Source organism: Ranitomeya imitator, chromosome 1, assembly GCF_032444005.1.
Source record: "Ranitomeya imitator isolate aRanImi1 chromosome 1, aRanImi1.pri, whole genome shotgun sequence".
Taxonomy (NCBI): Eukaryota; Metazoa; Chordata; class Amphibia; order Anura; family Dendrobatidae; genus Ranitomeya; species Ranitomeya imitator.
This window is the reverse complement of record NC_091282.1, coordinates 858,174,704-858,201,523: the sequence shown is the minus strand read 5'-3', so window position 1 is coordinate 858,201,523 and position 26,820 is coordinate 858,174,704. Positions and strand designations below refer to the sequence as shown.

Here is a 26,820-nt window from a genome sequence, read left to right as displayed (position 1 = left end):
ATCACATCAGAGGACAGAGAATGAGAGAATGACACGCCGCTTTTTTTTTTTTCTTTTTACGGTTGCCGGTAAACAGTTAATTACCGGCGATCGCAAAACAGGGGTCGGTAAAAACCGACCCCAATCATGTTGTTTGGGGTCTCGGCTACCCCCGAGAGCCGAGACCCCAAAGATCTGCCGGGTGCCGGCCGGTGGGCGCACTGCGCATGTGCCCGCCATTTTTTGCCCGGAAAAAGATGGCGGCGCCCATCGGGAGCCCCGAGGAGCATCGGGGGAGACGGGTGAGTATCGGGGGCTATCGGGGACCACATTTCTCTGTCCTCTGATGTGCGATCACATAGGAGGACAGAGAAATTAAATGGGAAATCGCGGGGTTTTTTTTGCGACCGCCGGTAAACGGTTAATTACATACATAGTAACATAGTAACATAGTTAGTAAGGCCGAAAAAAGACATTTGTCCATCCAGTTCAGCCTATATTCCATCATAATAAATACCCAGATCTACGTCCTTCTACAGAACCTAATAATTGTATGATACAATATTGTTCTGCTCCAGGAAGACATCCAGGCCTCTCTTGAACCCCTCGACTGAGTTCGCCATCACCACCTCCTCAGGCAAGCAATTCCAGATTCTCACTGCCCTAACAGTAAAGAATCCTCTTCTATGTTGGTGGAAAAACCTTCTCTCCTCCAGACGCAAAGAATGCCCCCTTGTGCCCGTCACCTTCCTTGGTATAAACAGATCCTCAGCGAGATATTTGTATTGTCCCCTTATATACTTATACATGGTTATTAGATCGCCCCTCAGTCGTCTTTTTTCTAGACTAAATAATCCTAATTTCGCTAATCTATCTGGGTATTGTAGTTCTCCCATCCCCTTTATTAATTTTGTTGCCCTCCTTTGTACTCTCTCTAGTTCCATTATATCCTTCCTGAGCACCGGTGCCCAAAACTGGACACAGTACTCCATGTGCGGTCTAACTAGGGATTTGTACAGAGGCAGTATAATGCTCTCATCATGTGTATCCAGACCTCTTTTAATGCACCCCATGATCCTGTTTGCCTTGGCAGCTGCTGCCTGGCACTGGCTGCTCCAGGTAAGTTTATCATTAACTAGGATCCCCAAGTCCTTCTCCCTGTCAGATTTACCCAGTGGTTTCCCGTTCAGTGTGTAATGGTGATATTGATTCCCTCTTCCCATGTGTATAACCTTACATTTATCATTGTTAAACCTCATATGCCACCTTTCAGCCCAAGTTTCCAACTTATCCAGATCCATCTGTAGCAGAATACTATCTTCTCTTGTATTAACTGCTTTACATAGTTTTGCATCATCTGCAAATATCGATATTTTACTGTGTAAACCTTCTACCAGATCATTAATGAATATGTTGAAGAGAACAGGTCCCAATACTGACCCCTGCGGTACCCCACTGGTCACAGCGACCCAGTTAGAGTCTATACCATTTACAACCACCCTCTGCTTTCTATCACTAAGCCAGTTACTAACCCATTTACACACATTTTCCCCCAGACCAAGCATTCTCATTTTGTGTACCAACCTCTTGTGCGGCACGGTATCAAACGCTTTGGAAAAATCGAGATATACCACGTCCAATGACTCACCGTGGTCCAGTCTATAGCTTACCTCTTCATAAAAACTGATTAGATTGGTTTGACAGGAGCGATTTCTCATAAACCCATGCTGATATGGAGTTAAACAGTTATTCTCATTGAGATAATCCAGAATAACATCCCTCAGAAACCCTTCAAATATTTTACCAACAATAGAGGTTAGACTTACTGGCCTATAATTTCCAGGTTCACTTTTAGAGCCCTTTTTGAATATTGGCACCACATTTGCTATGCGCCAGTCCTGCGGAACAGACCCTGTCGCTATAGAGTCACTAAAAATAAGAAATAATGGTTTATCTATTACATTACTTAGTTCTCTTAGTACTCGTGGGTGTATGCCATCCGGACCCGGAGATTTATCTATTTTAATCTTATTTAGCCGGTTTCGCACCTCTTCTTGGGTTAGATTGGTGACCCTTAATATAGGGTTTTCATTGTTTCTTGGGATTTCACCTAGCATTTCATTTTCCACCGTGAATACCGTGGAGAAGAAGGTGTTTAATATGTTAGCTTTTTCCTCGTCATCTACAACCACTCTTTCCTCACTATTTTTTAAGGGGCCTACATTTTCAGTTTTTATTCTTTTACTATTGATATAGTTGAAGAACAGTTTGGGATTAGTTTTACTCTCCTTAGCAATGTGCTTCTCTGTTTCCTTTTTGGCAGCTTTAATTAGTTTTTTAGATAAAGTATTTTTCTCCCTATAGTTTTTTAGAGCTTCAATGGTGCCATCCTGCTTTAGTAGTGCAAATGCTTTCTTTTTACTGTTAATTGCCTGTCTTACTTCTTTGTTTAGCCACATTGGGTTTTTCCTATTTCTAGTCCTTTTATTCCCACAAGGTATAAACCGCTTACACTGCCTATTTAGGATGTTCTTAAACATTTCCCATTTATTATCTGTATTCTCATTTCTGAGGATATTGTCCCAGTCTACCAGATTAAGGGCATCTCTAAGCTGTTCAAACTTTGCCTTCCTAAAGTTCAATGTTTTTGTGACTCCCTGACAAGTCCCCCTAGTGAAAGACAGGTGAAACTGCACAATATTGTGGTCGCTATTTCCTAAATGCCCAACCACCTGCAGATTTGTTATTCTGTCAGGTCTATTAGATAGTATTAGGTCTAAAAGTGCTGCTCCTCTGGTTGGATTCTGCACCAATTGTGAAAGATAATTTTTCTTGGTTATTAGCAGAAACCTGTTGCCTTTATGGGTTTCTGTTTCCCAGTTAATATCCGGGTAGTTAAAGTCCCCCATAACCAGGACCTCATTATGGGTTGCAGCTTCATCTATCTGCTTTAGAAGTAGACTTTCCATGCTTTCTGTTATATTTGGGGGTTTGTAACAGACCCCAATGAGAATTTTGTTACCATTTTTCCCTCCATGAATTTCAACCCATATGGACTCGACATCCTCATTCCCTTCGCTAATATCCTCCCTTAAAGTGGACTTTAGACAAGACTTTACATAGAGACAAACCCCTCCTCCTCTCCGATTTTTACGATCCTTTCTAAACAGACTGTAACCCTGTAAGTTAACTGCCCAGTCATAGCTTTCATCTAACCATGTCTCGGTTATTCCCACTATGTCAAAGTTACCTGTAGATATTTCTGCTTCTAGTTCTTCCATCTTGTTTGTCAGGCTTCTGGCGTTTGCGAGCATGCAGTTTAGAGGATTTTGTTTTGTTCCAATCTCCTCACTGTGGATTGTTTTAGAAATGTTCTTACCTCCCTTCTGAGTATGTTTTCCTGGGTCGTCTTTGTTCGAGTCTAATGTTTTTCTTCCCGTCCCCTCTTCTTCTAGTTTAACGCCCTCCTGATGAGTGTAGCGAAGTCTTACCGGCGATCGTAACTCGGGGTCGGTAAAATCCGACCCGAATCATGTTCTCTGGGGTTTCGGCTACCCTCCGGCAACCGAGACCCCAGAGAAAATCCGACTCTGGGGGGGCGCTATACATTTTTTCCACAGCGCCGTTAATTAACGGCGCTGTGGTTTAAGTACCCTTACCTGCCGCCGTTAAAAGGCGTATCGGCGGTCGTTAAGGGGTTAAAGATGTCTTATGATTTGACAACAAATGCCATAAATGTCTGATCAGTAGGTGGTCTCATCTCTGGGACTCTTAGTGAGTGACTTTCAGCCCTCTGCTTGTTTGAAACTCCAGGGTAAAAGCCTTCATGATTCACACGAGCACAGCGATCTCCACTGTAATCTATGATGGTTACATAAACAGCAAAATGTTTTACAGCCATCATAAGCTAGGGTGGAGAACGCCAAATCTGTGCACAAATATTTTCTTTTCTGGAGTAACGAACACAAAGGAGTCACAAATATGAAGGTGCTGAAAATGCCTACGGGCCGCAAAACAATGGCATGTGCACCTCTGTAGTGTCGAGGATATTTCCATATAGATACATGGGCCTCTTCTGTTACCCGATTCTTTTCGGGTAGTTCTTGATCACATGTGCTTAGATGTCAGTACATAGTCATCTGCTGATCATGGGCTGTGGAAACGTTTTATCTAACTTACTCTGTAACAAAACATCTCAGTGTCAATGACCTGCTAAGAAACAGGAAAGCGTCCTAATGATGGTCTAATGAGACACGTCACAGCTGCTCCCAAGTCAGAATAATATATATATATATATATATATATATATATATATATATATATATATATATATATATATATATATATATACACACACATATATATCTTCTGTATGTAGCTAAAGAAAACCTGCAACATGTGAATGCAGACTTATATTTTACCCAATGCATATTACATCAAGCAACCTAAACCTTCCTAAAGTAATTATCTGTTAAGATGTGGTGCTGAATAACATACAAGTATGTTTTCTGTGGGTTCTTAGTGGGCATCATAGTAAGGCTGGGGCCACTTGCGCATGTATTCTTTAATTCGAGAGATTCGGGTCAATTATGCAAATCACACTCGTTAAATTCGGATTACAGTTTGATGAGAGTATGACGATAAGTCTGCTCCGATTCTCTCGTATGAGAAGATGGAGAAACCAATGCCTCCATCTTCTCAATTGTGTCAGTCTGCGGAAATCGGGCTGCACTCAGATGTCATCCGAGTGAAGCCCAATGTTTTCCACAGACTCAGTGACTTGCATTGCCGAGTGCGATCCAAACATCAGCTAAAACTATGGCATGCTGCAATTTTTTTTCCCGGACAGACCCTGTATGATGATGTTGGGTAACACTTGGACTGATAACATAGTCGTCTACACAAGCCGAACTATGGCTCCACATTTCCTTATAACTTAATCTGCAGCACACGGATGCAACACAGATGGCATTGGCCTGCTGTCTGTTACATCACAGACCCCTAGATGATGGCTGCAAAAAAAAAAATAGAAAACATAGCTGAAATTTTGAAAATTGGAAGAGTACCATGAGGCTATAGGAGCCAAAATGTGTTCCCTTCATATCCTTTATGCAGGCACCCAAATCAGGCATGTGAGAGGACATAGCCATACCGCACCACAGGTCCCAGCTACATGTTTCTATATACCGTATATAGTTTACAGATGATTCTACTCCAACCTGAGTTTTCAATGGCAGCTACTGATAAAAAGAACGATCAACTTAAAGGGATGGAACCCTTTAACACATAAATCTCTTTCTCCGTGACATAGTTGTATGAACCATAACCCCATGCCGCATTGTTTTCCATGTTGGGTATAATCCGTTATCTAAACAATGGATAGTTTCATTCTGGTTGTCATGGAAATGGCTGTGTGTTTACAAATACAGGGTCTACAATAGATTGCTTTGATCATAGCCATGGCAACTGGAAAAAGACACCCATTTCTGCCTTTCTTAGGAAGATATTCAGAATAGAAGGCCGGATCTGGACCCTTCATCTTCCTCCACATCCTACTCTTATGTAACCCACTGTAATATACTCATCTCTTTTCTCAAAAACCAAAGTAACGCAGAAAGCAGCCGCACTGCCTCTACAAGATGGGCGCAGTGTCTTACCTGGGAAGGTGTGTGGGTTGGGTGATCCTCTCTTAAGGCACTTGGAGCATAGAACATGTACTGTGTAATACAGGCCCGGCCATTCTTGTAATAGTGCATTCAGCTCTTCTACCAGGGGGGTTATTGCCTGCCATGCAGTCCAGATATTGGGTAGTGAGGCATGGCTGGCGATAGACAAGATGTCTGACTGTAAGGCCCCTTTTGATGGTCGAAAGCTCACCACAACTGGCACTTTTCCCCTGTAGGCAAAGATCTGAAATTTACCATCCGAACGGTGCACTATGTGACTATTAATCTGGACACTAAAGCGGGCAAACAAGCCAGGGGGGAATATAAATGGGAAGCTGTATTCTATCTGAAGCTGCTCTACTGCCAGAGATTGTCCCGATAGGCTTGTCCCATTGATCCAGGCCTCGGCATGAGGAACCTCGTTCTTCACATAGCACGGGAACGTGTACCAAGCAGGTGCCCCATTCAGTGGTTTGGACTTGGGTTTATTGATGCAGTAACACAGCCCCATCTTCTCCAGAAGCTCGAGTATGAGCTGCAAGTCTTGTTGAGTTTTGATATGTGGCTTAAGAAGTAATTTAATGACATGAGTGGGCAATAGTCCGTGAAGCAAAAACCCTTCCACGTAATGATGTAACTGGGTAGCCCTCAAGTCGTCCACATTGGCGTCGCTCATGAGTTTCTGGAACAAGACGGAGGCGTCCCTCTGGAAAAAGACATTCAAGATGTCAATCAGCTTTGTCAGATTATGAAAAACGTACTCTTTAAGAGTGGCATTGTCTTCAAAGTAGAGCAGCTTGCCGCTCTCGTGTAAGTAAGACAGGGCGCTCTGCAGCCTGTCCTCGGTTAGGCCGGCCTGTAGGCCGAGACGGGCCGAATCCCACCAGGTCAGCCACAGCTCCTGAGGTTTAAAGTGCAATTCTTCCAGCATTTGCCAAGATTTGGGAAGAACTCGATGCAAGTTTGGGAAAATCTCCCGGTGTTCTGCTACAGAAAGAAGCTTTTCCCTCAAGCGCCTAACGTTGGAATAATTGTGGCAGCCGACACAGAGGACGGGGGAGAGGATCTGAAGACGGTTATTCATTAAGTATTGGAACTGGGCTTTCTTCCTCCTCAGATTTTTATCGCTGACACCATAAAAAGCTGCGTGAGGGTTTGAGGCACGCATGTCATAGTCTTGGCTAAGAGCTTCATCAACAGTCTGTGCCAGGTTCTGTAAGGTCTCCGAATCCTTCTTCTCCTGCAGAGCTATCTGGTGGTGGATATCAAGGCATTTCTCTTCAATGTCCGTCTCCTCACATAAGTCTGCATGGGTCCCTACGATGCATACAACTGCATGTGGCACCTTGGCACTGACAAAATGTAGGAAGTAGCCTACAGACATATAAAACCGCTTCGAAACATAGGACTTTAGATTAACGGCTAGGATATATAGAGCACCAGGGGAAAGGAAGAAAGGGTTAATGATGTCATAGCTCTGGTCCCCAGCTAAATCGTACACGATGAAAGTCAGGCCTCGCTCGGCATCAGCTGTCCAGTTAGTGACCTCGATCCCAGTATTGCCCAGTATGCAGCTGGCCTGCTGGCCATCCGTCAAGCAATGCCTCAGCACAGTCTTGCCAGCATCCTTTAGGCCAGTGAGGACTAATTTTAACCTCGGCTTCACCGCAGGTTGGGAATGGGCAAGTTCCTTCTGATAAGCAGCAATGTAGGGGATCCCCTTCATACACACCTCATAAGGAGGCTGAATGAGAGGGTTGTCTTTGATCTTCCAGATGTTGACTTTGGACAGCTTCCCAAAGTGATCTGGGAGAATTGCGATTTGGTTACCTTGCAATACCAGCTCCTCCAGTAAGCCCAGCTCCACAATGGTGTCTGGCAAGTACCTAAGCCTGTTGTTATCCAGCCACAAGGTGACCAGCCTGAACAAGCTGGAGATGCCCTCTGGCAGCACGGTCAGCTTATTCCGGCTCAGGTAGACCTCCTCCAGGTCCTGGAGCACCAGCAGGGTCCTGGGGAAGTCCTGGAAGCTGTTGGAGGACAGGTTGATCATCCTCAGTCTCTGCAGGGACCCAAAGCCCTCAGGTAAGGAGGAGAGGTTGTTGTTGTCCAGCATCAGGCTCTCCAGATGCTTCAGCTCACAGAAGGAGTCCGGTAAGGTGAAGAGTCCGGTGCTGCTCAGCCACAGGATCTTCAGGGGCTTCATGGCCTGTATGCCATCAGGAAGGGAGCCGGCGCAGCTGCTGCAGAGCATCTTGTTCCCAGAGAAGTCCAGCTCCTCCAGTGCAGGGAGCTGCAGGATCTGCTGGGGGAAGCTGCCCAGCTCGTTGTGGTCCAGGTCCAGGGCTCGCAGGCGGGCCAGCCCGTGCATGGTGTCCGGCAGGTGGCTCACACGGTTGAAGCTGACGTCCAGCTCCTCCAGGAGCGCCAGGGCGCCGATCTGCCGGGGCAAGGTGTGCAGCCGGTTGTGGCTCAGGCACAGCTTCTTCAGCTGGCTCAGCAGCCCCACGGCCTCCGTCAGGCAGGCCAGCCGGTTGTGGCTCATGTCCAGCTCGGTGAGCCTGCCCAGCTGGTACACGGCGGAGGGCACGCTCAGCAGCTTGTTCCTGCGCAGGATCAGCACATGCAGGTTGCCGGCAGGCAGGCCCTCGGGCACGTCCTCCAGGGAGTTGTTGCCCAGGTTCAGCACCTCCACGTCGCCCAGGTCCTCGGGCAGGACCAGCTTGCTGTGCTCGCCGCAGCTGAGGGTGAGCTGGCGCAGGCTGCTCCGCAGCTTCCTGGAGCGCAGCGCCGCGTCCCTCCATAGGCGGGCGCTCTTCAGGTCGCAGGCATCCTTGGGTGCCGCCATCATCATGGGGACGGGGCGCCTGTCAGTGATGCCGCATGGTGCGCACCGGGCACACCGGAGCCCGCGGACAGGGGGGCATGCTTCTTCATAGGAGAGCAGGGCAATGGTGGCCGCCCGGCTGTGCCGCAGGGAGGGATGGAGACAGCTATTGTGAAGGCGGAGTGTCGGCAGCAGCGGCGCCGGAGTGTCAGTGCTGCCTCCGTGGAGATGACTCCTAACCTGCTCCTCTCTCCTCCCTAGGAAATCACAGGGTGGGGACTGACTGGGAAGGGAGATAGCCCACTAGTGGAAGTGCACGGCCTGCTCTGTGGAGGCGCCGCGCCACCTAGCGACCGCGGCTATGGAGACATGCTAGAGGGGCCTCGTCCGCTCTACGCGCCGCTGTGCATTACGGGTAGCCAAACCTGCCGAGTACAGAAACGTATGAGCACCGGGACATGTGTGAGTGCAGGCATATATGTATGAGTGTGAGTGCAGGCACATGTGTGAGTGCAGGCATATATGTATGAGTGTGAGTGCAGGCATATACAGGTCCTTCTCAAAAAATTAGCATATAGTGTTAAATTTCATTATTTACCATAATGTAATGATTACAATTAAACTTTCATATATTATAGATTCATTATCCACCAACTGAAATTTGTCAGGTCTTTTATTGTTTTAATACTGATGATTTTGGCATACAACTCCTGATAACCCAAAAAACCTGTCTCAATAAATTAGCATATCAAGAAAAGGTTCTCTAAACGACCTATTACCCTAATCTTCTGAATCAACTAATTAACCCTAAACACATGCAAAAGATACCTGAGGCTTTTATAAACTCCCTGCCTGGTTCATTACTCAAAACCCCCATCATGGGTAAGACTAGCGACCTGACAGATGTCAAGAAGACCATCATTGACACCCTCAAGCAAGAGGGTAAGACCCAGAAAGAAATTTCTCAACAAATAGGCTGTTCCCAGAGTGCTGTATCAAGGCACCTCAATGGTAAGTCTGTTGGAAGGAAACAATGTGGCAGAAAACGCTGTACAACGAGAAGAGGAGACCGGACCCTGAGGAAGATTGTGGAGAAGGACCGATTCCAGACCTTGGGGAACCTGAGGAAGCAGTGGACTGAGTCTGGTGTGGAAACATCCAGAGCCACCGTGCACAGGCGTGTGCAGGAAATGGGCTACAGGTGCCGCATTCCCCAGGTAAAGCCACTTTTGAACCATAAACAGCGGCAGAGGCGCCTGACCTGGGCTACAGAGAAGCAGCACTGGACTGTTGCTAAGTGGTCCCAAGTACTTTTTTCTGATGAAAGCAAATTTTGCATGTCATTCGGAAATCAAGGTGCCAGAGTCTGGAGGAAGACTGGGGAGAAGGAAATGCCAAAATGCCTGAAGTCCAGTGTCAAGTACCCACAGTCAGTGATGGTGTGGGGTGCCATGTCAGCTGCTGGTGTTGGTCCACTGTGTTTCATCAAGGGCAGGGTCAATGCAGCTAGCTATCAGGAGATTTTGGAGCACTTCATGCTTCCATCGGCTGAAATGCTTTATGGAGATGAAGATTTCATTTTTCAGCACGACCTGGCACCTGCTCACAGTGCCAAAACCACTGGTAAATGGTTTACTGACCATGGTATTACTGTGCTCAATTGGCCTGCCAACTCTCCTGACCTGAACCCCATAGAGAATCTGTGGGATATTGTGAAGAGAAAGTTGAGAGACGCAAGACCCAACACTCTGGATGAGCTTAAGGCCGCTATTGAAGCATCCTGGGCCTCCATAACATCTCAGCAGTGTCACAGGCTGATTGCCTCCATGCCACGCCGCACTGAAGCAGTCATTTCTGCCAAAGGATTCCCGACCAAGTATTGAGTGCATAACTGAACATTATTATTTGATGGTTTTTTTGTTTGTTATTAAAAAACACTTTTATTTGATTGGATGGGTGAAATATGCTAATTTATTGAGACAGGTTTTTTGGGTTATCAGGAGTTGTATGCCAAAATCATCAGTATTAAAACAATAAAAGACCTGACAAATTTCAGTTGGTGGATAATGAATCTATAATATATGAAAGTTTAATTGTAATCATTACATTATGGTAAATAATGAAATTTAACACTATATGCTAATTTTTTGAGAAGGACCTGTATGTATGAGTGTGAGTGCAGGCACATGTGTGAGTACAGGCACATGTGTGAGTGCAGGCATATATGTATGAGTGTGAGTACTGGCACATGTGTGAGTGCAGACATGTATGAGTGAGTATCAGTACTGGCACATGTGTGAGTGCAGACATATGTGTATGAGTGAGTATGAGTACTGGCATATGTATGAGTGTAGACTGTTATGACCTGGTGGTCAGGACAATAATGAACCTGGTGGTTAAGAGCACACGGAAAGACCTGATAGTTACTGATAATAAGGACGAGCTCTGGGACGTGGGAACTCTGCTGACCGCAATCCCTAAACCTATCAAACACACTAGAAATAGCCGTGGATTGCTCCTACCGCTCCCTATGCAACTCGGCACAGCCTAAGGAACTAGCTAGCCCTGAAGATAGAAAAATAAAGCCTACCTTGCCTCAGAGAAATTCCCCAAAGGAATAGGCAGCCCCCCACATATAATGACTGTGAGTAAAGATGAAAATACAAACACAGAGATGAAATAGATTTAGCAAAGTGAGGCCCGACTTACTGAACAGACCGAGGATAGGAAAGGTTGCTTTGCGGTCAGCACAAAAACCTACAAAAAGACCACGCAGAGGGCGCAAAAAGACCCTCCGCACCGACTCACGGTGCGGAGGCGCTCCCTCTGCGTCCCAGAGCTTCCAGCAAGCAAGACAGAAATAAAAATAGCAAGCTGGACAGAAAAATAGCAAACCAAAGAAAAACAACAGGAACTTAGCTTCTGCTGGGAGGACAGGTCACAAGAACGATCCTGGAGTGAACTAGACCAATACTGGAACATTGACAGGTGGCATGGAGCAAAGATCTAAATGGAGTTAAATAGAGCAGCCAGCTAACGAATTAACCTTGTCACCTGTGGAAGGAAACTCAGAAACACCCACCAGAGGAAGTCCATGGACAGAACCAGCCGAAGTACCATTCATGACCACAGGAGGGAGCCCGACAACAGAATTCACAACAGTAGACATGTATGAGTGAGTATGAGTACTGGCATATGTATGAGCGTTCCTCCGGAGAGTACCCTGTGTACTCTAGATGTAAACAGTCTTTACACCTCCATTAAGCATGACAGGGGTATTGAAGCTGTAGCATTAACCCTTCGTGAAGCCGATGTTGATACCGACTTACAGAATCTATGTATCGATTTACTTAATTTGGTCCTAAGAGAAAACTTCTTCATGTTTGAGGATGATTTCTTTCTACAGACATGCGGCACCGCTATGGGGTCCAATGTGGCCCCGGCATATGCCAATATATACATGAATCATTTTGAGCTTACACATGTATATTCCAACCCGATCTTCCAACAGAATGCCCTCACATGCTACAGATACATAGACGATATTTTCTGTATATGGAAAGGTGATCAGTCAAGTTTACAGGAATTTTTTGACACCATCAATGGGGCTAGACCAGAACTATCATTTACATTGGCACAACACCACGAGGAGATTGCATTTCTGGACACAAAAATTCTTAAAGATCCCACTGGGCTTCTGAGTACTGACTTATATGTAAAACCAACGGATTGTAACAGTTTACTACTTTATAATAGCTGCCACCCTAAGCCCACACGGGACAGTCTTCCTAGATCACAGTTCAAGAGAGTTGCTAGAATTGTGTCTAACCCAGTGACCAGAAACACCAGAGTAAACGAAATGGCAGATAAATTTAGGGCACGTAATTATCCAACAAAACTCCTTGAACTTGAATCTTCCAAAGCTCTTGACAGTACCAGCAACCCCGTAAGTAACACACAAAAAAAACCCAGACTCCCCTTCGTGCATAACCACCACCCGACCATGCACAAAATTCACAACATCATTCGGGGTCATTGGCCACTCTTGAATAAAGCCTATCCACAGATCCCTATTTTCAGAGAACCCCCCCTAATGAGCATGAGACGTCCTAACAATGTAAAAGATAAGGTGGTACGGGCCGACTTAGGGTACCGTCACACAGTGCAATTTTGATCGCTACGACGGCACGATTCGTGACGTTCGAGCGATATAGTTACGAGATCGCAGTGTCTGACACGCTCCTGCGATCAGGGACCCCGCTGAGAATCGTACGTCGTAGCAGATCGTTTGAAACTTTCTTTCGTCGTCTAGTGTCCCGCTGTGGCGGCATGATTGCATGGTGTAACATATATCGTATACGATGTGCGCATAGTAACCAACGGCTTCTACATCGCACATACGTCATGAAATTATCGCTCCAGCGTCGTAGATTGCAAAGTGTGACAGCAGTCTACGACGCTGGAACGATATTGTTACGACGCTGGAGCGTCACGGATCGTACCGTCGTAGCGATGAAAATTGCACTGTGTGACGGTACCCTTAGGCTCATCTAGATCACGGCCACATAGGACACTGACAGGACAGAAAAGAACGGGCACATTTCCCTGTCTGAATTGCATGTGTTGCTCTAACATCATCAAAGGCAATGAAGTTTTACATCCACACACTGGGAAGGCTTTCCCAATTAGGGACTATTACACATGCGAATCGAACTTTGTAGTCTATGTCATCAAATGTCCGTGTGGACTACTATATGTGGGGGAAACCACCCAAGCTATCAGGAATAGGATCTCTAGTCATAAATCCACTATTAGACGTGGTAAGAGAAAGTCCCGCGCCCTAGACGTGGGGGGAACCACATCCAATTGCTCAAACAGCGGGAGTCTTACTGGATCTACACGCTAGACACTCTTCACCCTAGGGGTCTTAATAGGGAACTTGAATGGCTATCTTAACCAGGTTTCTATTTTTCCTTAGGCCAACTAACCCACTGCACCTGTAGAATTCGTACTATACTTCAGCTGACACTATGCATTAACATGGACTTGGGCCTGCATTTCCCTGTGTATATATATACTCATATAGGCATCTCTCTTCCTTCTACATATGTGATTAATTGCTTCTGTCAGTACACTACAGGGGGTTCTATAGCTGTCCCCTCGTTTTGTCCCTTTATTCACGCCAGCCTCACATTTCCACTTCGGTGATAACATCATCACACAACACACTTCATTGCATTCACTCCGGTTTTCCTACTGCGCTTGCGCCTTACACCGATGCTTCTTGGTGTTAGTACGCAAGCGTGGACTGTCGGGTCGCTCCCGCCCACTCCTTTCAGGACGGCGCGCTGTCCCTCCTGGCCGCCCACCAGTATACTAGGGGCACTGCGCAGGCGCGGGCCTCCTCTGGCTGTCCCTGCACTCCGGCGCTTTGATTATTCTGCGCAGCTGCAGGTCTGCTCCCCGCACTTCTGGCCGGGTCCCTTTATAGCAGCGTCATCCGGCCGCATGACATATCCGCCTCCTCCGCCAGGACACTGTTGTGTGTCGGCGCATTACCCTGGACCACCTTTGCGGACGATGTGACCCCTGCACCACCAATGGATGTGAGATACAGACCACAGATAAGTGCTCGTTATGCAATTGTACCGCTCTTTTCTAAACATGCATCTCTGTTTAGATACAATATAGGTGAACCCACGCCACACTAGCATGTAACTCAAGGGCCTATTTCTGGACACAACTCCTTCTATTCTTGCCCTACAACTCTTGCTGTGCAAAGTACCCGAGGTATGTGTTTTTTTCTCTCCGGATGCAATAACACTATTGTGGCTTGACCACGGATTTTTATTTAACTCCCCATGCAGTTTACCATCATACACTCTATATGGTATATCTCTTTACAGAATTTGACGGGTTTACCCACACGGGCTTATCTTATGCTGCTTGCTCCTGCCTTCCACATTCCTTCCGTGGAAGTCCTTGGAACTTGTGTTACAGTACGACCTCTGGTAGTTATTTTTCTTAATCAGAGCACATACCACCCGTCACATATACTTGTGTAAATATGTATATAGATACATGTACGTGTTCTTTATTTCAGCTGAAGCCCACATTGGACTAGTGTACTTCTTCTATACATAGTTTTACTATTAAGTACCCGCTGACATCTATCTGGGTAAATACCTTTTCCATATGTTTCTATCCCCGCATATTTCACCTGAGGGTCCAATCACATATACCATTCCAGCCTTCATTCTTTACTAATTAATCTATACACCCTTACGTATCTCATACAGATACCGATACCCTCTCTTGCTTTCCTATTGCCTTATTAAGGGATCACGGGGCCGTACCGTTTTGAATACTATATCAACTATACGATACGATTTGGACTATCACCGAGGGTATGTGTCTTCATTCTGTCCTTCTGCTGGTATACTCGATCCGTACCTTCCTCCCCTTCCTTTTTTGGATCCATGTCTGTACTAACTCCTATAGGTCCCGGTTCTTTGTCTTCATGGCCCTTTACATTACGTTGTCTGCAGATTGGTGACAACCTTTTCCTGCCCATTATATTAGCCCTACTGGCATGTGTTCTATCTCCCCTATGACTCAGGATGTGGTCTGTTGCTCCACACTGAGCCAATATTAAGTTGTATATATGATGTATATATTTTGTGTACCACTGTATATATTGTTTGTTTATACGTTTTTTTTCTATTTTTTCAGCACTACTCTCTCTGTGAACAAGGCCACTGTGTGGCCGAAACGTTAGAGAATTTGAACTGTTGTCTTGTTACGTCCTCGAACCTTTTTTGCACCTTGAATAAAAAACTTTCACTTTAGCAAAATTGACTTGTCCTGACGTGTGCAGTGATTCGTTTTCTTCAAGTATTGGGGGTCATCTGACTCCGTTCACTTGCACCGTCTACATCCCATCTACAGTCGAGTGCTAGCTCTTTGTTTACTATGTATGAGCGCAGACATGTATGAATGAGTATGAGTACTGGCATATGTATGAGCGCAGACATGTATGAGTGAGTATGACTACTGGCATATGTATGAGCGCAGACATGTATGAGTGAGTATGAGTACTGGCATATGTATGAGTGCAGACATGTATGAGTACTGGCATATGTATGAGCGCAGACATGTATGAGTACTGGCATATGTATGAGTGCAGACATGTATGAGTGAGTATGAGTATTGGCATATGTATGAGCGCAGACATGTATGAGTGAGTATGAGTACTGGCATATGTGTGAGCACAGACATGTATGAGTGAGTATGAGTACTGGCATATGTATGAGCGCATACATGTATGAGTGAGTATGAGTACTGGCATATGTATGAGTGCAGACATGTATGAGTACTGGCATATGTATGAGCGCATACATGTATGAGTGAGTATGAGTACTGGCATATGTATGAGCGCAGACATGTATGAGTACTGGCATATGTATGAGTGCAGACATGTATGAGTGAGTATGAGTACTGGCATATGTATGAGCGCAGACATGTATGAGTGAGTATGAGTACTGGCATATGTATGAGCGCAGACATGTATGAGTGAGTATGAGTACTGGCATATGTATGAGCGCAGACATGTATGAGTGAGTATGAGTACTGGCATATGTGTTATGGCTGGCAATCAGGCAACACAGCGTGCAGTAATCAGCGCACATACAGAGATCTGGCAATAACCAAAAACAATAGGACGAGCTCTGAGACGTGGAATCTCTGTAGACTGCAGTACCTGATCTATCCTCACACAACTATAAGCAGCAGTGGATTGCGCCTATCACTACCTATGCAACTCGGCACCGCCTGAGGAGCTGACTAGCCTGAAGATAGAAATACAAGCCTGACTTACCTCAGAGAAATACCCCAAAGGAATAGGCAGCCCCCCACATATAATGACTGTTAGCAAGATGAAAAGACAAACGTAGGAATGAAATAGATTCAGCAAAGTGAGGCCCGATATTCTAGACAGAGCGAGGATAGCAAAGAGAACTATGCAGTCTACAAAAAACCCTAAAACGAAAACCACGCAAAGGGGCAAAAAGACCCACCGTGCCGAACTAACAGCACGGCGGTGCACCCCTCTGCTTCTCAGAGCTTCCAGCAAAAGTTAATAGCAAGCTGGACAGAAAAAACAGAAAACAAACTAGAAGCACTTATCTAGCAGAGCAGCAGGCCCAAGGAAAGATGCAGTAGCTCAGATCCAACACTGGAACATTGACAAGGAGCAAGGAAGACAGACTCAGGTGGAGCTAAATAGCAAGGCAGCCAACGAGCTCACCAAAACACCTGAGGGAGGAAGCCCAGAGACTGCAATACCACTTGTGACCACAGAAGTGAACTCAGCCACAGAATTCACAACAGTACCCCCCCCTTGAGGAGGGGTCACCGAACCCTCACCAGAACCCCCAGGCCGACCAGGATGAGCCACATGAAAGGCACGAACAAGATCTGGGGCATGGACATCAGAGGCAAAAACCCAGGAATTATCTTCCTGAGCATAACCCTTCCATTTGACCAGATACTGGAGTTTCCGTCTAGAGACACGAGAATCCAAAATCTTCTCCACAATATACTCCAATTCCCCCTCCACCAAAACAGGGGCAGGAGGCTCCACAGATGGAACCATAGGTGCCACGTATCTCCTCAACAACGACCTATGGAATACATTATGTATGGAAAAGGAGTCTGGGAGGGTCAGACGAAAAGACACCGGATTGAGAATCTCAGAAATCCTATACGGACCAATAAAACGAGGTTTAAATTTAGGAGAGGAAACCTTCATAGGAATATGACGAGAAGATAACCAAACCAGATCCCCAACACGAAGTCGGGGTCCCACACGGCGTCTGCGATTAGCGAAAAGCTGAGCCTTCTCCTGGGACAAGGTCAAATTGTCCACTACCTGAGTCCAGATCTGCTGCAACCTGTCCACCACAGAATCCACACCAGGACAGTCCGAAGACTCAACCTGTCCTGAAGAGAAACGAGGATGGAACCCAGAATTGCAGAAAAATGGAGAGACCAAGGTAGCCGAGCTGGCCCGATTATTAAGGGCGAACTCAGCCAACGGCAAAAATGACACCCAATCATCCTGGTCAGCGGAAACAAAACATCTCAGATATGTTTCCAAGGTCTGATTGGTTCGTTCGGTCTGGCCATTAGTCTGAGGATGGAAGGCCGAGGAGAAAGATAGGTCAATGCCCATCCTACCACAAAAGGCTCGCCAGAACCTCGAGACAAACTGGGAACCTCTGTCAGAAACAATATTCTCAGGAATGCCATGTAAACGAACCACATGCTGGAGGAGCAAAGGCACCAAATCAGAGGAGGAAGGCAATTTAACCAAGGGCACCAGATGGACCATTTTAGAAAAGCGATCACAGACCACCCAAATGACCGACATTTTTTGAGAAACGGGAAGGTCAGAAATGAAATCCATCGAAATATGTGTCCAAGGCCTCTTCGGGACCGGCAAGGGCAAAAGCAACCCACTGGCACGTGAACAGCAGGGCTTAGCCCTAGCACAAATTCCACAGGACTGCACAAAAGCACGCACATCCCGTGACAGAGATGGCCACCAGAAGGATCTAGCAACCAACTCCCTGGTACCAAAGATTCCTGGATGACCGGCCAGCACCGAACAATGAAGTTCAGAGATAACTTTACTAGTCCACCTATCAGGGACGAACAGTTTCTCGGCCGGACAACGATCAGGTTTATTAGCCTGAAATTTCTGCAACACTCTCCGCAAATCAGGGGAGATGGCAGACACAATGACTCCTTCCTTGAGGATACTCGCCGGCTCAGATAACCCCGGAGAGTCGGGCACAAAACTCCTAGACAGAGCATCCGCCTTCACATTTTTAGAGCCCGGAAGGTATGAAATCACAAAATCAAAACGAGCAAAAAATAACGACCAACGGGCCTGTCTAGGATTCAAGCGCTTGGCAGACTCAAGATAAGTAAGGTTCTTATGATCAGTCAATACCACCACGCGATGCTTAGCACCCTCAAGCCAATGACGCCACTCCTCGAATGCCCACTTCATGGCCAGCAACTCTCGGTTGCCCACATCATAATTACGCTCAGCAGCAGAAAATTTCCTGGAAAAGAAAGCACATGGTTTGAACACTGAGCAACCAGAACCTCTCTGTGACAAAACCGCCCCTGCACCAATCTCAGAAGCATCAACCTCGACCTGGAACGGAAGAGAAACATCAGGTTGACACAACACAGGGGCACAGCAAAAACGACGCTTCAACTCCTGAAAAGCTTCCACGGCAGCAGAAGACCAATTAACCAAATCAGCACCCTTCTTGGTCAAATCGGTCAATGGTCTGGCAATGCTAGAAAAATTACAGATGAAGCGACGATAAAAATTAGCAAAGCCCAGGAATTTCTGCAGACTTTTTAGAGATGTCGGCTGAGTCCAATCCTGGATGGCCTGAACCTTAACCGGATCCATCTCGATAGTAGAAGGGGAAAAGATGAACCCCAAAAATGAAACTTTCTGCACACCGAAGAGACACTTTGATCCCTTCACGAACAAGGAATTAGCACGCAGTACCTGGAAAACCATTCTGACTTGCTTCACATGAGACTCCCAATCATCTGAGAAGATCAAAATGTCATCCAAGTAAACAATCAAGAATTTATCCAGATACTCACGGAAAATGTCATGCATAAAAGACTGAAAAACAGATGGAGCATTGGCAAGTCCGAACGGCATCACCAGATACTCAAAATGACCCTCGGGCGTATTAAATGCCGTTTTCCATTCATCTCCCTGCCTGATTCTCACCAGATTATACGCACCACGAAGATCAATCTTAGTAAACCAACTAGCCCCCTTAATCCGAGCAAACAAGTCAGAAATCAATGGCAAGGGATACTGAAACTTAACAGTGATCTTATTAAGAAGGCGGTAATCAATACACGGTCTTAGCGAACCATCCTTCTTGGCTACAAAAAAGAACCCTGCTCCCAATGGTGACGACGATGGGCGAATATGTCCCTTCTCCAGGGACTCCTTCACATAACTGCGCATAGCGGTGTGTTCAGGTACGGACAAATTAAATAAACGACCCTTAGGGAATTTACTACCAGGAATCAAATCGATAGCACAATCACAATTCCTATGCGGAGGTAGGGCATCAGACTTGGACTCTTCAAATACATCCTGAAAGTCCGACAAGAACTCTGGGATGTCAGAAGGAATGGATGACGAAATAGACAAAAATGGAACATCACCATGTACTCCCTGACAACTTCAGCTGGTTACCGACATAGAGTTCCAATCCAATACTGGATTATGGGTTTGTAGCCATGGCAACCCCAACACGACCACATCATGCAAATTATGCAGTACCAGAAAGCGAATAACTTCCTGATGTGCAGGAGCCATGCACATGGTCAGCTGGGCCCAGTACTGAGGCTTATTCTTGGCCAAAGGTGTAGCATCAATTCCTCTCAACGGAATAGGACACCGCAAAGGCTCCAAGAAAAATCCACAACGTTTAGCATAATCCAAATCCATCAGATTCAGGGCAGCGCCTGAATCCACAAACGCCATGACAGAATACGATGACAAAGAGCACATTAAGGTAATGGACAAAAGGAATTTGGACTGTACAGTACCAATAACGGCAGAGCTATCGAACCGCCTAGTGCGTTTAGGACAATTAGAAATAGCATGAGTAGAATCACCACAATAGAAACACAGTCTGTTCAGACGTCTGTGTTCTTGCCGTTCTACTTTAGTCATAGTCCTGTCGCACTGCATAGGCTCAGGTTTACTCTCAGACAATACCGCCAGATGGTGCACAGATTTACGCTCGCGCAAGCGACGACCGATCTGAATGGCCAAGGACATAGACTCATTCAAACCAGCAGGCATAGGAAATCCCACCATTACATCCTTAAGAGCTTCAGAGAGACCCTTTCTGAACAAAGCCGCTAGTGCAGATTCATTCCACAGAGTGAGTACTGACCACTTCCTAAATTTCTGACAATATACTTCTACATCATCCTGACCCTGGCATAAAGCCAGCAGATTTTTCTCAGCCTGATCCACTGAATTAGGCTCATCGTAAAGCAATCCCAGCGCCTGGAAAAATGCATCAACATTACTCAATGCAGAATCTCCTGGTGCAAGAGAAAACGCCCAGTCCTGTGGGTCGCCGCGCAAAAAAGAAATAATAATCAAAACCTGTTGAATAGGATTACCAGAAGAATGAGGTTTCAAGGCCAAAAATAGCTTACAATTATTTCTGAAGCTCAGGAACTTAGTTCTGTCACCAAAAAACAAATCAGGAATCGGAATTCTTGGTTCTAGCATCGATTTCTGATCAATAGTATCTTGAATCTTTTGTACATTTACAACGAGATTATCCATTGAGGAGCACAGAGCCTGAATATCCATGTCCACAGCTGTGTCCTGAAGCACTCTAATGTCTAGGGGAAAAAAAAGACTGAAGACAGAGCTAAGAAAAAAAAATGATGTCAGGATTTCTTTTTTCCCTCTATTGGGAATCATTGGTTTGGCTCCTTGTACTGTTATGGCTGGCAATCAGGCAACACAGCGTGCAGTAATCAGCGCACATACAGAGATCTGGCAATAACCAAAAACAATAGGACGAGCTCTGAGACGTGGAATCTCTGTAGACTGCAGTACCTGATCTATCCTCACACAACTATAAGCAGCAGTGGATTGCGCCTATCACTACCTATGCAACTCGGCACCGCCTGAGGAGCTGACTAGCCTGAAGATAGAAATACAAGCCTGACTTACCTCAGAGAAATACCCAAAAGGAATAGGCAGCCCCCCACATATAATGACTGTTAGCAAGATGAAAAGACAAACGTAGGAATGAAATAGATTCAGCAAAGTGAGGCCCGATATTCTAGACAGAGCGAGGATAGCAAAGAGAACTATGCAGTCTACAAAAAACCCTAAAACGAAAACCACGCAAAGGGGCAAAAAGACCCACCGTGCCGAACTAACAGCACGGCGGTGCACCCCTCTGCTTCTCAGAGCTTCCAGCAAAAGTTAATAGCAAGCTGGACAGAAAAAACAGAAAACAAACTAGAAGCACTTATCTAGCAGAGCAGCAGGCCCAAGGAAAGATGCAGTAGCTCAGATCCAACACTGGAACATTGACAAGGAGCAAGGAAGACAGACTCAGGTGGAGCTAAATAGCAAGGCAGCCAACGAGCTCACCAAAACACCTGAGGGAGGAAGCCCAGAGACTGCAATACCACTTCTGACCACAGAAGTGAACTCAGCCACAGAATTCACAACACATATGTATGAGCGCAGACATGTATGAGTACTGGCATATGTATGAGCGCAGACATGTATGAGTACTGGCATATGTATGAGTGCAGACATGTATGAGTACTGGCATATGTATGAGCGCAGACATGTATGAGTGAGTATGAGTACTGGCATATGTATGAGTGCAGACATGTATGAGTGAGTATGAGTACTGGCATATGTATGAGCGCAGACATGTATGAGTGAGTATGAGTACTGGGATATGTATGAGCGCAGACATGTATGAGTGAGTATGAGTACTGGCATATGTATGAGCGCAGACATGTATGAGTGAGTATGAGTACTGTCATATGTATGAGTGCAGACATGTATGAGTACTTGCATATGTATGAGCGCATACATGTATGAGTGAGTATGAGTACTGGCATATGTATGAGCGCAGACATGTATGAGTGAGTATGAGTACTGGCATATGTATGAGTGCAGATATGTATGAGTACTGGCATATGTATGAGCGCAGACATGTATGAGTGAGTATGAGTACTGGCATATGCATGAGCGCAGACATGTATGAGTGAGTATGAGTACTGGCATATGTATGAGCGCAGACATGTATAAGCGAGAATGAGTACTGGCATATGTATGAGTGCAGACATGTATGAGTACTGGCATATGTATGGGTGCAGACATGTATGAGTACTGGCATATGTATGAGCGCAGACATGTATGAGTGAGTATGAGTACTGGCATATGTATGAGCGCAGACATGTATGAGTGAGTATGAGTACTGGCATATGTATGAGCGCAGACATGTATGAGTGAGTATGAGTACTGGCATATGTATGAGCACAGACATGTATGAGTACTGGCATATGTATGAGTGCAGACATGTATGAGTGAGTATGAGTACTGGCATATGTATGAGTGCAGACATGTATGAGTGAGTATGGTACTGGCATATGTATGAGCGCAGACATGTATGAGTGAGTATGAGTACTGGCATATGTATGAGCGCAGACATGTATGAGTGAGTATGAGTACTGGCATATGTATGAGCGCAGACATGTATGAGTGAGTATAAGTACTGGCATATGTATTAGCGCAGACATGTATGAGTGAGTATGAGTACTGTCATATGTATGAGTGCAGACATGTATGAGTACTGGCATATGTATGAGCGCATACATGTATGAGTGAGTATGAGTACTGGCATATGTATGAGCGCAGACATGTATGAGTGAGTATGAGTACTGGCATATGTATGAGTGCAGACATGTATGAGTACTGGCATATGTATGAGCGCATACATGTATGAGTGAGTATGAGTACTGGCATATGTATGAGCGCAGACATATATGAGTGCGTATGAGTACTGGCATATGTATGAGTGCAGACATGTATGAGTACTGGCATATGTATGAGCGCATACATGTATGAGTGAATATGAGTACTGGCATATGTATGAGCGCAGACATGTATGAGTGAATATGAGTACTGGCATATGTATGACCGCTGACATGTATGAGTGAGTATGAGTACTGGCATATGTATGAGCGCAGACATGTATGAGTGAGTATGAGTACTGGCATATGTATGAGCGCAGACATGTATAAGTGAGTATGAGTACTGGCATATGTATGAGTGCAGACATGTATGAGTACTGGCATATGTATGGGCGCAGACATGTATGAGTACTGGCATATGTATGAGTGCAGACATGTATGAGTGAGTATGAGTACTGGCATATGTATGAGCGCAGACATGTATGAGTGAGTATGAGTACTGGCATATGTATGAGCGCAGACATGTATGAGTGAGTATGAGTACTGGCATATGTATGAGCGCAGACATATATGAGTGAGTATGAGTACTGGCATATGTATGAGTGCAGACATGTATGAGTACTGGCATATGTATGAGCGCATACATGTATCAGTGAATATGAGTACTGGCATATGTATGAGCGCAGACATGTATGAGTGAATATGAGTACTGGCATATGTATGAGCGCTGACATGTATGAGTGAGTATGAGTACTGGCATATGTATGAGCGCTGACATGTATGAGTGAGTATGAGTACTGGCATATGTATGAGCGCAGACATGTATGAGTACTGGTATATGTATGAGCGCAGACATGTATGAGTGAGTATGAGTACTGGCATATGTATGAGCGCAGACATGTATGAGTGAGTATGAGTACTGGCATATGTATGAGCGCAGACATGTATGAGTGAGTATGAGTACTGGCATATGTATGAGTGCAGACATATGAGTACTGGCATATGTATGAGCGCATACATGTATGAGTGAGTATGAGTACTGGCATATGTATGAGCGCAGACATATATGAGTACTGGCATATGTATGAGTGCAGACATGTATGAGTGAGTATGAGTACTGGCATATGTATGAGCGCAGACATGTATGAGTGAGTATGAGTACTGGCATATGTATGAGCTCAGACATGTATGAGTGAGTATGAGTACTGGCATATGTATGAGCACAGACATGTATGAGTGAGTATGAGTACTGGCATATGTATGAGCGCAGACATGTATGAGTGAGTATGAGTACTGGCATATGTATGAGTGCAGACTTCTATGAGTACTGGCATATGTATGAGCGCAGACATGTATGAGTACTGGCATACGTATGAGTGCAGACATGTATGAGTGAGTATGAGTACTGGCATATGTATGAGCGCAGACATGTATGAGTGAGTATGAGTACTGGCATATGTGTGAGCACAGACATGTATGAGTGAGTATGAGTACTGGCATATGTATGAGCGCAGACATGTATGAGTGAGTATGAGTACTGGCATATGTATGAGTGCAGACATGTATGAGTACTGGCATATGTATGAGCGCATACATGTATGAGTGAGTATGAGTACTGGCATATGTATGAGCGCAGACATGTATGAATACTGGCATATGTATGAGTGCAGACATGTATGAGTGAGTATGAGTACTGGCATAAGTATGAGCGCAGAAATGTATGAGTGAGTATGAGTACTGGCATATGTATGAGCGCAGACATGTATGAGTGAGTATGAGTACTGGCATATGTATGAGCGCAGACATGTATGAGTGAGTATGAGTACTGGCATATGTATGAGCGCAGACATGTATGAGTACTGGCATATGTATGAGCGCAGACATGTATGAGTACTGGCATATGTATGAGTGCAGACATGTATGAGTACTGGCATATGTATGAGCGCAGACATGTATGAGTGAGTATAAGTACTGGCATATGTATGAATGCAGACATGTATGAGTGAGTATGAGTACTGGCATATGTATGAGCGCAGACATGTATGAGTGAGTGTGAGTACTGGGATATGTATGAGCGCAGACATGTATGAGTGAGTATGAGTACTGGCATATGTATGAGCGCAGACATGTATGAGTGAGTATGAGTACTGGCATATGTATGAGCGCAGACATGTATGAGTGAGTATGAGTACTGTCATATGTATGAGTGCAGACATGTATGAGTACTTGCATATGTATGAGTGCATACATGTATGAGTGAGTATGAGTACTGGCATATGTATGAGCGCAGACATGTATGAGTGAGTATGAGTACTGGCATATGTATGAGTGCAGATATGTATGAGTACTGGCATATGTATGAGCGCAGACATGTATGAGTGAGTATGAGTACTGGCATATGCATGAGCGCAGACATGTATGAGTGAGTATGAGTACTGGCATATGTATGAGCGCAGACATGCATAAGTGAGAATGAGTACTGGCATATGTATGAGTGCAGACATGTATGAGTACTGGCATATATATGGGTGCAGACATGTATGAGTACTGGCATATGTATGAGTGCAGACATGTATGAGTGAGTATGAGTACTGGCATATGTATGAGCGCAGACATGTATGAGTGAGTATGAGTACTGGCATATGTATGAGCGCAGACATGTATGAGTGAGTATGAGTACTGGCATATGTATGAGCGCAGACATGTATGAGTACTAGCATATGTATGAGCGCAGACATGTATGAGTGAGTATGAGTACTGGCATATGTATGAGTGCAGACATGTATGAGTGAGTAGAAGTACTGGCATATGTATGAGCGCAGACATGTATGAGTGAGTATGAGTACTGGCATATGTATGAGCGCAGACATGTATGAGTGAGTATGAGTACTGGCATATGTATGAGCGCAGACATGTATGAGTGAGTATGAGTACTGGCATATGTATGAGCGCAGACATGTATAAGTGAGTATGAGTACTGTCATATGTATGAGTGCAGACATGTATGAGTACTGGCATATGTATGAGCGCATACATGTATGAGTGAGTATGAGTACTGGCATATGTATGAGTGCAGACATGTATGAGTGAGTATGAGTACTGGCATATGTATGAGCGCAGACATGTATGAGTGAGTATGAGTACTGGCATATGTATGAGCGCAGACATGTATGAGTGAGTATGAGTACTGGCATATGTATAAGCGCAGACATATATGAGTGAGTATGAGTACTGGCATATGTATGAGTGCAGACATGTATGAGTACTGGCATATGTATGAGCGCATACATGTATCAGTGAATATGAGTACTGGCATATGTATGAGCGCAGACATGTATGAGTGAATATGAGTACTGGCATATGTATGAGCGCTGACATGTATGAGTGAGTATGAGTACTGGCATATGTATGAGCGCTGACATGTATGAGTGAGTATGAGTACTGGCATATGTATGAGCGCAGACATGTATGAGTACTGGTATATGTATGAGCGCAGACATGTATGAGTGAGTATGAGTACTGGCAAATGTATGAGCGCAGACATGTATGAGTGAGTATGAGTACTGGCATATGTATGAGCGCAGACATGTATGAGTGAGTATGAGTACTGGCATATGTATGAGTGCAGACATATGAGTACTGGCATATGTATGAGCGCATACATGTATGAGTGAGTATGAGTACTGGCATATGTATGAGCGCAGACATATATGAGTACTGGCATATGTATGAGTGCAGACATGTATGAGTGAGTATGAGTAC

General features: G+C 45.2%; 1 protein-coding gene and 1 long non-coding RNA gene across 2 annotated transcripts in view; one reads left to right on the top strand and one right to left on the bottom strand.

The window, feature by feature from the left end:
• MFHAS1 (multifunctional ROCO family signaling regulator 1) overlaps positions 1 to 8,820 on the bottom strand; it is a 123,047-nt gene extending 114,227 nt beyond the window's left edge. The window contains exon 1 of the mRNA XM_069742042.1: positions 5,637 to 8,820. Within this exon, the coding sequence (XP_069598143.1) occupies positions 5,637 to 8,499 (2,863 nt within the window). The 5' untranslated portion in view covers positions 8,500 to 8,820. The remainder of the gene's footprint in view (positions 1 to 5,636) is intronic.
• A 5,331-nt stretch (positions 8,821 to 14,151) lies between these two features.
• On the top strand, positions 14,152 to 15,285 carry LOC138658171 (uncharacterized). The gene is made up of 3 exons (XR_011317374.1): positions 14,152 to 14,262; positions 14,379 to 14,483; positions 14,576 to 15,285. It is a non-coding gene; the product is annotated as an uncharacterized lncRNA (long non-coding RNA).
• The last annotated feature ends 11,535 nt before the right edge of the window (positions 15,286 to 26,820 follow it).